The sequence below is a fragment of the Gobio gobio genome (assembly GCF_949357685.1).
Source record: "Gobio gobio genome assembly, chromosome: 23".
NCBI lineage: Eukaryota > Metazoa > Chordata > Actinopteri > Cypriniformes > Gobionidae > Gobio > Gobio gobio.
The window spans coordinates 12049773-12064475 of NC_137119.1; the positions used below are offsets into that span (position 1 = coordinate 12049773).

The 14703-nt window shown below is 37.0% G+C and overlaps 1 protein-coding gene across 1 annotated transcript in view; it reads right to left on the reverse strand.

Moving 5' to 3' along the window:
• The window catches only part of dpp6a (dipeptidyl-peptidase 6a), a gene marked incomplete at its 5' end in the record, with an annotated part of 90266 nt that overhangs the window by 51397 nt on the left and 24166 nt on the right, over positions 1-14703 (reverse strand). The window contains 5 exons of the mRNA XM_079805920.1: positions 1617-1724; positions 2271-2309; positions 4952-5075; positions 7957-8054; positions 8135-8289. Of these exons, the coding sequence (XP_079662046.1) occupies positions 1617-1724; positions 2271-2309; positions 4952-5075; positions 7957-8054; positions 8135-8289 (524 nt within the window). The remainder of the gene's footprint in view (positions 1-1616; positions 1725-2270; positions 2310-4951; positions 5076-7956; positions 8055-8134; positions 8290-14703) is intronic.

Here is a 14703-nt window from a genome sequence, read left to right on the forward strand (position 1 = left end):
GCACGACGCGCGCGGGGCTCCCGCAGCACATTTCACGGAGGAAAACTTCCACAATGTTCGCGAGTTCAATGCAGGATATGCACAACGGCTTGTCCTGAAAGCTGGATTTACAAACAGAAGCTGTTTACGGGCCACAACCTGTAAGTCTGATTTATTTTTCATTGACGTGTTTTCCTGTAATAGGTTGTAGCAAGGAAGTAAACAGATGACAACGCTGTTCTGCAAACCAGTCTGTGAAATGCTCATTCATACTTAACGTTATCGACGAACACCTATCGTCACAAACACTAACGTTAAAATCTCAACAGCGAACTTGGCATTAGTGTAAATGATTCTTTGATTAGAGCTTTTATGTATTATTTATCTACAGGCTTGCTAAACATGGTTCTGTGTGTGATTTGGCTAACTTACTAGTTAAAGCCAGTGCTTAGTGTTCGTTTTGGGTTAATAGTTCTTGCGACAGATATTTGGCAATAATCGTTCTAAAAAGAAGTAACAGTGCCATTCAGTAGCGATCACTATAGATCCGCAGTCTTTCCTCTTGAGGACTGAACAGGTTCTGCTCGATCATCTTCACTAAAATGTTCTGGGTCTGATTCGGGCTCAGATTGGTGTGGTTTTATTGACGCCATCGTTTCTAATACTGATCAAAGCACAGTCTACCGGTAAAGGTAAGGGGCGTGACGTTTGCGATAAACGTGCACTGCGGTTAGCGAATCACAACACACTGGGCCAGCTAACCAATCTGAGCCCATTGCGTATTTTTGAGGGACTGGCTTCATACAACCCGGAAAGCATCAGACCGTTTTACAAGGAGGGACAGAGCAGTGTAGAATAAAGGTCAAATATATGAAAAATTATGATTTTTTTTAAAAAACGAAGCATGAACACATGTTACAGTGCACCCCACAAACACAATCAAGCCTTCAAAACAATGTGTTTTACCACCCCTTTAATAGGTACGTTTACCCTATGTCTTACTGTTATCTATAAGCTAGTGTGTCTCTCACTTCCGCCATTATGGATTTTGATGACAAAATTTTGATGCAGCTTCTCATCAGATTTTCTGTCCAATCAAATGCTCCCTACAGTCTGAAGCGTCCCGCCACCTACTTTATAAATAGGCGCTGAAGCTGCGGCTAAAATCGTTCACTTGTTCACACATTTACTATTTTCTACATAGTGAATGGCACATAGTGCACTATATAGGGGATAGGGAACAATTCATTGTAAATATGTTTTCCATTGGGGCGAATTAAGTCTGGTTTCACACGAAACACCGCAGCGCGCACACAGTCTGCTGGTCCAGACACACGAGAGCAAAGAGCAGATCATATGTGCAAGTAGGCGCAGACCAAAAAACTCATCGGACACATTTGAAGTCTGCACAGAATGCTGCATTTCAAAACAATATGGAGGAGATTAGGAGGAAACTCCGGCTTTACCGAGCTCACTTGCTCTGGCCGAGCTGGGATATAAACAACGCTATTGGCTTATTTTAAAAAGGGGGAGGGGCTGATCGATAAGTCCTAGCCTGTCTTCCTATTTCAGTGGAAATTACGTCCACACATTGAATAATGCTGTGTGTTTCAAGGCCATGTTAGTGAAGTTTGTACCTGTGAGATGGACATGGAGATGTGGAAGAACTTCCCTCGTCCTCCCTGTGGAATTGCTCTGGTGAAGAACAGCCTCGTACCGTCTTTAGAGAACAGCGGCTCTTCATTCTGTTTGAGAAATGTAACTCTAAATGATCATTACTGTCACACCAGCACTATTATTACTGTCATCATGGTGATGTTCTCCTCCCATGGTAGTAGTAGTGCTCTGCGGAGTTTCATAATTACTGAATTATAAGACCTGCAGGAGCACTAGAGAATGCGTCCGCAGCACAGAGTCGTATATCTCCAAGAAACACAAAAAATGTTAAAACCATAACAACATATATTAGAATGTGAATTATTATGATGATGCAGTGCATATGTAATAGTGCGTCTGAGCCCTCAGGCCTATTTCTGCAGGAGCCACACAATCCTTTATTCATGTTATTGCAAAACATTTTATGTGGCCACTTCCTCCCTCGGGCGAAAAACAGACATGAAAAACTAATCAGGAAAAACAATATCAGCTCAAGCACGGTTCTGTGGGGAATATGATAAGACAAACAACATCAAATGTTCCTGACTATTCAAAGCTGTTATCGTTGACAAACACTGACATGGCACATCCCATCATTTTTTCCCCTTGTCTAGGTGGAGGAAGTTATTGCTCACCTGTCTGTGCAGCCACCCCTCACTTTCATCCTCATGTTTCTGAGAAAAAAAACAAAACAGAAAATCACATGGCAAGATTGCAGTGAAATATTACAAAAGTCCAGAATCTAGTTTCTGGTTCATTAAGTCCAATTCAATGAAAACTGTGTGTGTACTTAATGAAACATACCGCAGTTGAGTAAGAATTCTTTCTAGCAAGTAACAATACAGTGACCTGGTGACCTCCTGCGATTAAAACGCTGTTTATGTGAATGTATGTCATTGGTTTAAAAAAATAAAATAATCAACCTACGCTGTGAAATGGTCGCTTCATTGTACAAGCAACAATACAGTGACCTGTTGACCTCCTGATATTAAAGCGCTGGTTATGTGAATGTACGTTATTGGTTTAAAAAAAAAGAATAAATCAACCTACGCTGTGAAACAGTCACTTCATTGTACTGCAAATTTTGGAACTAGGGCTGTAACAATATTAGATTTTTCACACCCCGGTTATTGTGGCCAAAAGAATTCACGATACCAATATATCAATGTCTATAGAAACCTTTGGGGAAAAAGTTATCAAATTAATTTTTACTTTGTTTATTTAGTTTTTTCTTTTTTACCTAACGAACATAATTGTATACTGATAAACACAGGGCACATGTGTCTACTTTGAAGCTCCCTATGAAATAACAAGAGAGAAAATACTGTTAATTTCAACAGTATGATGAATAAATATTAACATCAAAACCTGGTAATGTGTGTACTCGTATTTTAAGCTCTTTAACCTTTCGTTGCGCAGGCGCCAATGAAGTTATACAGTAAGCTAATTCAGTTTTAATGTGTGCCTAAAACGGCCGCAGATGGGACAATAAGTGCATGCTTTTACTGTAGCAATGTGCTCGCACAGTTTTTCTAGATCAGTCTTAACTGAGTAATAGATTTGAACAAAACAAAAAATCAAGAAATCAAAAATCTGTGGTGCGTTTCCCGTACAACAATGTTCCTCACTGCTTAACTACCATAGTACGATGCATCGTTGAAGAAATCAACTATCTACTGAAGACTGTTTCCCGAAACCGTATTGTCGCAAATTTGTCGTTCAACCAAGTTGGTTAATGATGTCACACAGGTGGTGGAGTAATAACTTATTTTAATGAATCCGTTTAAGTTTATAAATTATGAACATGACATCTGAGGACTAATTCAAATTTTCTCAGTTATTTTGCTTTATTTCCAGATTCAATCATTGGTTCGTCCTTACGTACTAGAGCATGTACGCACATGCACACTCTTTAAAAACAGTGCTTTAAATCTCTTGACAAACTAAAAGACGTAAATTACATTTGTATGTATTCTAAATAAAAGCTATAGATTGTATTGAATGTCAGCTTGCTTATTTTGCTCAAGATTAGGATTTATTAAGTCCACATGTTATGCAAACAAGAAACTATGCTTCTAACGACAGGTCGAGAGATGTCGTTCCAACCACGCAACTTTGTGATGCTGTTTGTGAACGTTCGTTGGAACTATGGTTTTGGGAAACACTGACTCGTTGAACTATGCTGATAACAACGGAACTTGAGACCGTAGTTGGCTAACGACGTATTCGGGAAACGCACACCTGGTTGTTTAAACTGCATAGGCCTATATACATTTTACTCCAGGCAAATTGTTCAAAATAAACGTGAGAGCGTGTTATAGGCTATATATGACATAGGCAGATATAACGGCGCTACTAAGTCTCAGATGCTCAAAAACACAATCATCTTTATTAAAGAGACTAAATGCTCTTACCAATGCTTAGGTCGCTCTTTCTCCTATTGCGGTCTTTGATCTTTACTGATGATACTGATGATAAATAAAATGCAGCTCAAATCTTTTGCTTTCATTGACGTGAACTCTACGTTAAATTTGCATAGCCGATAGCGTGGGAATTGAAGATTGGATTTATATTCATTTTGCAGAGAGGTGTAAGGTAAGACAACTTTTATTTGTATTATTAGTTTAGATTAGCCAGTTTCGTTTGCAAGCGCCGTTGCGAGTAGCAGTAGCTGCAACAGTGTGTAATAGGGAGAAAGAAAAAAAAAAAACACGGGCTCCAGTCGGACTCGGGCCAAGATTTTTGATAAGCTGTCAGACACAGGCCGGGCCGGGGCCTAGATTTGAGGCCCGTGCAGGGCTCTATCTGAGAGGTCAACCAGGTACTGGCACTGGAGTATTTACGTGTCATGTTATCATAAGAGTCCTATTCATTTTAAATATTGTGGTTATCGGCAAATACCGGTATATTGTCACACCCTAAATTAACACAATGTCGATATTTCGTGCTTTGAATACACGATTATCGCCAATACTGGTATATTGTACACCCCTAATTGGAACAACGTTCCTAAACAAAAATTTGGTCCTTACCTCATCTCTACCCCTAAACCTAATCCTACCCATAAGTTATCCCTAAAATCAGAGAGAATGATAGATGAATAACACCGATGTACAAGCACCAAACCCGGATTTTAAGCCTAAACTTGACATAAACTGTAAACTTGTCCCTCAAATCTGATTGGTTGATTTGAATGTTGTTCCAGAATCAACAAAGATGTTGATCCAGGAACATGATGAACTCTGCAAAATCAGGTTCTGCTGTGAATTGGCCTTTACGGTGGACTTTGGAAAACACTTCAAAAACCCAGGCATACCTTGGTGCAGACACCCGTTGTGGCCACACAGAGGGTCAGGATGGAGATATTCTGGGCTCGGTTCAGCCAGTTTACAGCCAGTTTCGTACTTGTGGCCCACTTCACCATAGTCACATAGTATTCGCTGTAATATACACAAGAAATAAGCATGTCTTCTGGCAGAAAGACTACAGTATATTCAATCACTAGACCTGGACTGAATCTTTCAAAGGTTTACAGAACTCAAATGCCCATTGTTCACAGCTATACAAACTTCTCATTCCCTGGGTGAACATTTATTGAATATTTTGGCTAATTTGACGATACTTTCAGCTAGGGATGCATTGGTTACAGGCTGATATAGTTTTTTTAGTGCTGTCAATCTATTAAAAAAAAATTACTAATTAAGTTTTTAGTATTTTTATACTGAAATAATTTCACAGTTACTCTCCAAATTAATGTAGAAACAACTTAAAGATAGTATAATTTTAATATTTGCTGTAATGGCATCTTTTTATGAATGAAGGCCAGTATCACTGATAGTAATTCTGCCACTGATGTCTCTATGAAATAGATTCTTACTACATTAACGATTACATTAAAGTTATAATATTACAGTATAATTGAAAGCTATATCAATTTCAACATTTATTAGGCTTTAAAAAAACTTTTAATTTAAGTGAACTTAAAGCTTGTCAAACAGGTAGGAAAGAAATTAAAAAACGTTATCAAACAGTCTGCACTGCATAAATAATATGTTAAATATAGATTAATACTTATTAAATATATAATTTTCTCTGTAACCTTTGTTACCTTGTTTAACATTAATGACAGACAACATTAGTGGCTGCTGTCACAAGATCTGCCGCTGCCGAACATGACGCGGATCTGATGTTCTGTCACGCACATCTCATTTTATCACAACCCTTTAAGTTAATTTAAGACGTTATTTAACTCATTTAAGACTGCCCTTATGAGAATACTCATCAAAACGGGTGTGTTATTGTTCGTTCAAGCGCGCGATGCTGGCACACGTAAATATTTTTTAACGCGTTAAACTGAAAACATTAATCGCATGCGTTAACATGCTAATTTTGGCAGCACAATGTTTTTTTTTGTGCTCATTTCCTCTATTTCTAAATTTAGATAACTTTTGCCATCATCTAACAATCAATATCTATAATATTTAAATTATAAATATATTATTAATACAATATATTCACAATATTTATTTACATATTAACCTGTAGCAAAACTAAAAAAGAAAATCCATTTGTAATACTGTTCATTAAAATGTTGTAATGTATAAATTCACTTGTAGCAGAATTTAAATGTAATCCATTTATCGATACTTAGTCTTAACAGTAAAAAAATGGTAACACTTTAGTTTAGGGACCAATTCTGACTATTAACTATGCTTAATACTATGCTAGGATATTGGTGGTTTATTAGTAGTTATAAAGCACATATTAATGCCTTATTCTGCATTACCATATTCCACATCTCTTAATCCTACCTAAAAGCTTAACAACTACATTACTAACTATTAATAAGCACTATTTAGGAGTTTATTGAGGCAAATATCGTAGTTACTATTTAGTCAATAATGAGAATTGGTGCCTAAACTAAAGTGTGACCAGAGGTGGACAGTAACGAAGTACATTTACTTGAGTACTGTACTTAAATACACTTTTTGAGTATCTGTACTTTACTGAAGTATTCTTTTTTAGGGAAACTTTTACTTTAACTTCACTGCATTTGAAAGACAAATATCGTACTTTTTACTTAGAAATTTACATTTCTATCAAGGTCCTCGAAGTTGAAAGGCGTTTCTGTAGCAGCTTTGCAAGTCAGTGGATGATTTTTTTTCTTCTTTAAAAGGTTTTTATTGTTTTGCAGACAGCCTATAAGTAATCACTTTTGTGGGGTCATATGAAGTTTCCCAACATTTTTTGAACACTGATCAGTTTATAGCAAAATGGAAGAAGACGGTTCCTCTGCACAGTGTGTGCACCCATGGCCATACTTAGACAGTAAGTTTCAGTTTTGAATGAATGCCTCATAAAATGTTAAAAAATGTAAATGTCCGGGAGAAAGAGAAGCATAGACATATGGATGAATCTGAAAAAGCATGATGAAAGAGCTCAGTTCAGTCTGGTTTTTGTGCCTCTCAGATGCCAGAGCACGAGTACTGAATAGAGCTTTCTTTTGCACTTTTTTCGCACTTAAACAGACCAATACACACAAAATGTCAAAATTTTCATTTTGGAAAGTATTCACATGAACAAAGTTGATTATGTCTTCAGTGAACGTAAACATTTGGGGGAATATTGGATGTGTATAAGTGTATAGGAATTGGTGCATTCTGCCTTAAAGTGACAGCAGCTTTGTAAAAAGCTTTGAAACTTTTATACGAGTATTTAAATTAGTTCAAGGTGGTTGAATGCTAGCATGTCGGATGGTGCATCACTGACTGGCTTAAACCCCCATGATGGCTATAGTGTGCATTCATACAACAATAATAAAATAATGCATTGACATAAAAAAAGAAATTTACTTTTGATACTTAAGTACTTTTAAAATAAGTACTTCTGTATTTTTACTTAAGTAAAAATAGTTTTTTACAACTTTCACTTGTAACAGAGTAATATTTGACCAGTAGTACTTTTACTTTCACTCGAGTAATGGATTTGTGTACTTTGTCCACCTCAGTGTGAGGGCACATGGTGATCAAAAAATAAGAGGAACGATTTTATTTCAATGCTTTTGCTTTCGCTTGCAAAACGTTTGAGCCGTCTCACAAAAGTGTTGTGTTCCCCTGAGAAAATGTTGTGCAACATTTTCCCAGGGAACGCCAAAGTTTCGAGAGAATGCCAACGTTTTGTAATAGAGCGCAAAGCACTCAAATCTAATTTTTTTGCCCAAACAACATGTCCCTCTAGGTGCTATGTATTTAGCACATTCTACTGTAAATTTCCCCATAATGAACATTTGGAGCGTAATGAGTGCACAAGCAGTCAGCCCACCCTATTCTTTGGTCCTCTGGTCTTCTCATCTCAATAGTGTGCAGTGGGCCATTGAGATTCACCACATAAAGAGAAATGACTGGGTTTTCCTCCCCTGCCTGGAAGAAAAAACGGTCAAGCATGACACATTATCATCTTCACCACTGTCCATATGTTTACGGTCATGCACAGTGTTTACCTTGGGGTAATGGTATTGTCTCGCCGTAGGGTAGACAGAGCCGGTGAACATGGGGATCTCCATTTTGGGCACCAGCGTGTCGTTGATGGTCGCGTACGCAAGCCTGGCCCCATCCGGAGACCACCAGTGTGCGATGTGAGACTTAAAGATCTCCGCTGCACAAGAAAGATTCAAGAGGTTTCTCTCAGTCATATTTCACTGTGGTTCAATCACTCGAATAATTGCAGGAATAGTAAAGAGTAATCATCCATGACAGCCTCTCTCAGGTCTCATTCCAGCTACGTCTACACACACACACACACACACACTCAGATTTCCCATCTTCATTCGGATACAGTCAATGCACCTGACGCGGTTAAGAGCATTTCTCTGTAACCACCTGTTTCTATATGAATCTATGCTTCCCTCACACAGAGGTTCTGGCCCATAAATCACTGGGCGGACTGTAATCTCAGCGGGGCTGGCGAGAGAGAAAGTGTCAGCCCTCTCCATCAAGTGACCCTTCTCTTCTACAATCTCTGGGAAAAAAGCAATTTCTGGACTCCACCAAAGGCTGCGGAAATAGGGTCTGACCCCTCTTCCTGTGCATGAATGGGCAGGAAGCCGCATGTTCAGCACAGTTGTGCTCACTTCATCACCTACAGAGAAAGTGAGTGAACTAATCTGTTCAGAGAGCTTATGTTGGCATCTGAGGATTTTGACAGTTATTTAATAGTTAACTTATGTTTTTAATATGTTTACATTTTAGTTTTCAATTTTATTTTGAATTAATTAGTACATTAATGTAATGTAAAACGATAGTGGTCAGTACGTTTTTTTTTGTGCTTTTGTTTTAAATGTATACTTTTATTCAGCAAGGATGCATTAAATTCATTAAAGGTGACAGTAACATTTTACATTGTTTCAAAAAATTCTGTTCGTTTGAACTTTCTGTTCATCAAAGACTATATAATAGTTTCCAAAAAAAAAACAAATTAAGCGCAACTGTTTTCAATATTGATAATAAGAAATGTTTCTTGAACTGCATATATATATTGTTGTTTTTACTGCATTTTTGCACAAATAAACGCAGCCTCAGTGAGTTCTTTCAAAAACATTCATATAAAATAATGTGAAATAATATTATTCATAAAACAATAATATTGATAATTAAGAATTTGCAGTTTGAACAACATTGTTTTCTACATGTTTACCAATTTGAATTAAAATGTCTAAAATTAAATGAGATTATACATTTTAGGTTTTGATGTAAATCTCATTTTGAATCTGAAGTAAATCTAATTTTCACAATACATTTGTGTACAATTATAAAGTATACAAATTTAAAAGGCATACATTTTAAGTTGTTAGTGTAAAAGAACTCTTTGTACTTGACATTTTATATAAGCTGTGGATTTCCAAACTACTTTCATTTGTATCCTACATTTAGGATATATTAGATATGTTTTAATATAAAAAAAATATTGTGATTTTAACAGTAAAAGTAAAATACTGTTAAATGTACAGTTTTTGGAAGTCCCTGCGTGGCACTTCATATTTGATGTATTTTAGTTGAAATTGCTTTTTTCTTCTTCTTTTTTTTCTTATCAGTTATATATACAGTAAGGATTTATGTTACATCTAATGTTGTTAAATTAATGTTTATGGATTTACATTAGTGCCATGTGTGTACCATGATGGAGTTTAGTATTTTTGTGAATGGGGTCTAATGCTATTTCATGCATTCTGACTTATTTACAGTTAAAGAGTTATATTCTTATGCTAAACATGCACTCCTTTAGGATTCGAATAAGTTTTGAACAAGTGTGTTTTTGGTTGTGAGGGAAAGATAACCTTGTTCAGCTTCCCAAATAACCCAGTGTTAAGGAAACAGTGGATGCAGTTTGTTTTTCCGGAGCAGCAACGAAGTTGTGCAAGTGTGTTTGTTTGTTCCTGCATGAGTCGAAACCGCAGGCGGTGAGTGAAACTGCATCAAATGTCTTTGTTTTGTTTGGCAATCAGCGCTTAAGTGCATTATGTAAAAAACATGAACGTATAGTAAATTGAAAGATATCCAGATATGCCACGATGTTTTGTGTGTGTGTGTGTGTGTGTGCTCATGACTCTTTAGCTCCACCCACTGCATGCCTCCATGAGCTCGGCTGTGTTCGGAAAGAATTGGTACAGCGTATCTGTCTTTTATAAATATGATCAAACTAAAGACTCTTCTGAGATATGAAAGATGCAATACTACTCTATAAATACTCAAGATTAACATGAGATTGGCAGATTTATTTTTTATGCTAAGAATCATCCTCACAGCACATCCGGATCCATGTTTGTTTAACATCCTGTCTAATGAGATGCCTACATTTGGTTGGCCTTTGAACGCAGTATAGATGCATCCTTTACTGCCAATGATATCCCACTATCCTGTGCATTTCAAGTCTTCTGGGTCCATATCAAGCCTGTAGCACTCCTCTCAGAAACTGAAGCCTCCACGCCTCGATCGCCCCCAGGTGGTTGGTCCCAGTATAGCTCATAACCCCATCCCTCCGTGTTTTCTAATGGACGTCAGACAAACTAAACAATCAAATTACACTTCAAACATTTTTTTCCCAAAGTTGGTTTCTGTCATTGTAGGCAGTTTTTATCACGATGATTTCATTTCAAGTGTTCGTTTTTAAAATAAGTTTAGTTTTAGTTAGTTATTTGATGCTATAAAAAGGGGGATGTAACGTCATGATTGACAGCTGAGATTGACGGCTTCTCTGAGTGAAGATGTCACTGAGGCACTAACAGACTTTTTTCGGGAGGAAATTGGAGCTTTAGCTTTAATCTCTACATTTCCATAACTGTTTATTTCACACCGACATAATGAATTGTTCTTCATCTGCGAGAGTGTGGGCGGGCTTTTGATATCGCGTCTCTACTTCCTGCTCTCTACCGCGCAGATTCCGGTCCCGAGATCGCTACTGATGTCAGATGTCAGCACCATATTCAGACCTCCGGAGGCTTCAATTACTTCAGCGGAAGAGAATGAAGTCGCGTTGTCCATATTTTTTTACAGTCTATGGTCCATATACAATAGCTTTGAACATTTGATTTTTGGGTGAACTAGCCCTTTAATGCCACTTAAGACAATAACTGCATCAGTTCAGAGTTTCAATAAAATATTTTAAAGCCAACAGAGCATGATGCGGATGTTTCTGGAGAAAGTGCTTTTGAGTATCATGGGAACTTTACGATGAATCTGATCATTAAAGAGATGCTGACCCATAGATGAACCAAAGCAAGCCTGCCGCAGACATCTCTGTACAAAACAACAAAAACGGCTCTCATTAGACATGAGATGTCAGAAACCCTGCAAACACATCTCTCTCTCATTCCTGTTTTCTGCCTGTATCTCTGTGCCCTTTACTCTGACAAACACACTCACACTCTCAGTAGTGAGCCAGGAAGCTTGTTGGGCTGTTGATTGCTCACACAGGGAGGTTTAATGGCAGAGCTGAATGACAGATGAAACAGGAGTGTGTGTTTTGAGAGCTGGAGGACAGTAATGTCGTGTCTAGCACACACACAGTCCTCTTACACTTGTTCTTCTTTAATCAGAGGACACAACTGTAGCTGAATGAGCTGAGACTTTACTGTTCAGACTGAGCATTTCCATCATCTTTTCTTCATCTACAAAACATTTAATTTGCCCTTGTGTACAGGCTGTTCCAAATAGGACCAAAAGCTAAGCATCATTACACATATAATTCATGGATAGAGCAATCCCACAATGCATTGTGAAACATTTTCAGCACGATTTTTACTTTCTTTCACGCAATTCAGTTTATCTCGCAATACAGACTTTTTATTCAGAATTGCAACTTAATAACACAATTCTGACTCTGGATCATTACACGAACACCATTAGTTGAGCACATTACTCCAGGTTTAAGGCAACTCCTTTGGCTTCCGTTAGGTATGGGATTCAATTTAAGATTTTACTTTTCACTTATAAGGCTCTCCATAATCTAGCACCTTCATATTTGCTTGAACTTCTTTATGTGTATTCACCTAGCCGATCTCTCAGGTCTTCTGCTTCTATAACTTTACCTTTTTTTTTTTAGATTAGCTTATTCGGATTGATATAGCTTTTGTGTATTTTTCTACCCATTTATTGTTCACGCATCTTATTATATTTAAGGTGTCCTTGAGTGTCTTGAAAGGTGCCCATAAATAAAATGATTGATTGATCACATTTGCAAGTTTATTTCTTGAAAATCTGAGTTAACATCTCGCAATTCTTTTTCTGAAAAATTGCTATTTTCATCTTGCGTTTGTTTATATATATATATATTTTAAATTAGGATTTTATATCTTGAGATTTTTTTCCTTAAAATGTCAATATAGAGCTTATAACTTGCAAGTTTTGAGAAAACGTCTAACAATTTTGACATATTTTCTCAAAATTGCATAATTTATAATTCACAGCTCAAACTTTCTCAGAATTGCAAGTTTCTTACACAAAGTTCTGAATTTATTTCAAGTTCATTTTCAAACTTATATCTCAATATATATATATATATATATATATATATATATAGACATATATATATATATATATAGACATATATATATATATATATATATATATATATATATATATATAGACATTATATATATATATACACACACATATATATATATATATATATATATATATATATATATATATATATATATATATATATATATACACACATATATATATATATATATATATATATATATATATATATACACACATATATATATATATATATATATATATATATATAGACATTATATATATATATATAGACATTATATATATATATATAGACATTATATATATATATATATATATACACACACATATATATATATATATATATATATACATACACACATATATATATATATATATATATATATATATATATATATATATATATATATATATATATATATATATATATATATATATATATATATATATAGACATATATATATATATATAGACATATATATATATATATATATATATATAGACATATGCTGATCAGGAATAACATTCTGACAGTGAAGTGAATAACACTGATTATCTCTTCATCACGGCACCTGTGAGTGGGTGGGATATATTAGACAAATATTAGAAGCAGGAACAAGCAAGTGTAAGGATTTGAGCGAGTTTGACAAGGGTCAAATTGTGATGGCTAGACGACTGGGTCAGAGCATCTCCAAAACTGCAGCTCTTGTGGGGTGTTCCTGATCTGCAGTGGTCAGTATCTATCAAAAGTGGTCCAAGGAAGGAACACTGGTGAATCGGCTACAGGGTCATGGGCGGCCAAGGCTCATTGATGCATGTGGGGAGGGAAGACTGGCCCGTGTGGTCCGAAAAGATGAGCTACTGTCGCTCAAATTGCTCAAGAAGCTGGTTCTGATAGAAAAGTGTCAGAATAGACAGTTTGTTGCGTATATGGGGCTGCACAGCAGCAGACCAGTAAGGATTTGTACCCATGCTGATCCCTGTCCACTGCCGAAAGCGTCAACAGTGGGCACGTGAGCATCAGAACTGGACCACGGAGAAATGGAAGAAGGTGGCCTGGTCTGATGAATCACGTTTTCTTTTACATGACGTGAGTGGCCGGGTGCCTGCGTCGCTGGAGAACCAGGAGAACACATGGCACCAGGATGCACAATGGGAAGAAGGCAAGTCAGCAGAGGCAGTGTGATGCTTTGGGCAATGTTCTGCAGGGAAACCTTGGGTCCAGCAATCCATTTGGATGTTACTTTGACACGTACCACCTACCTAGGCATTGTTGCAGACAATGCACACCCTCTCATGGAAACGGTATTCCCTGGTGGCTGTGGCCTCTTTCAGCAGATAATGCACCCTGCCACAAAGCAAAAATGGTTCAGGAATGAGTTTGAGGTGTTGTCTTGGCCTCCAAATTACACAGATCTCAATCCAATCGAGCATCTGTGGGATGTGCTGAACAAACAAGTCTGATCCATGAAGGGCCCACCTCGCAATTTGCTAACATCTTAGTGCCATATACCACAGCACACCTTCAGGGGTCTAGTGGAGTCCATGCCTCGACGGGTCAGGGCTGTTTTGGCAGTAAAAGGGGGACCAACACAATATTAAGTCAAGGTCATAATGTTATGCGTGATTGATACATGTATCTAGTATATACACTCACCTAAAGGATTATTAGGAACACCTGTTAAATTTCTCATTAATGCAATTATCTAATCAACCAATCACATGGCAGTTGCTTCAATGCATTTAGGGGTGTGGTCCTGGTCAAGACAATCTCCTGAACTCCAAACTGAATGTCAGAATGGTAAAGAAAGGTGATTTAAGCAATTTTGAGCGTGGCATGGTTGTTGGGCCAGTCTGAGTATTTCACAATCTGCTCAATTACTGGGATTTTCACGCACAACCATTTCTAGGGTTTACAAAGAATGGTGTGAAAAGGGAAAAATATCCAGTATGCGGCAGTCCTGTGGGCGAAAAAGCCTTGTTGATGCTAGAGGTCAGAGGAGAATGGGCC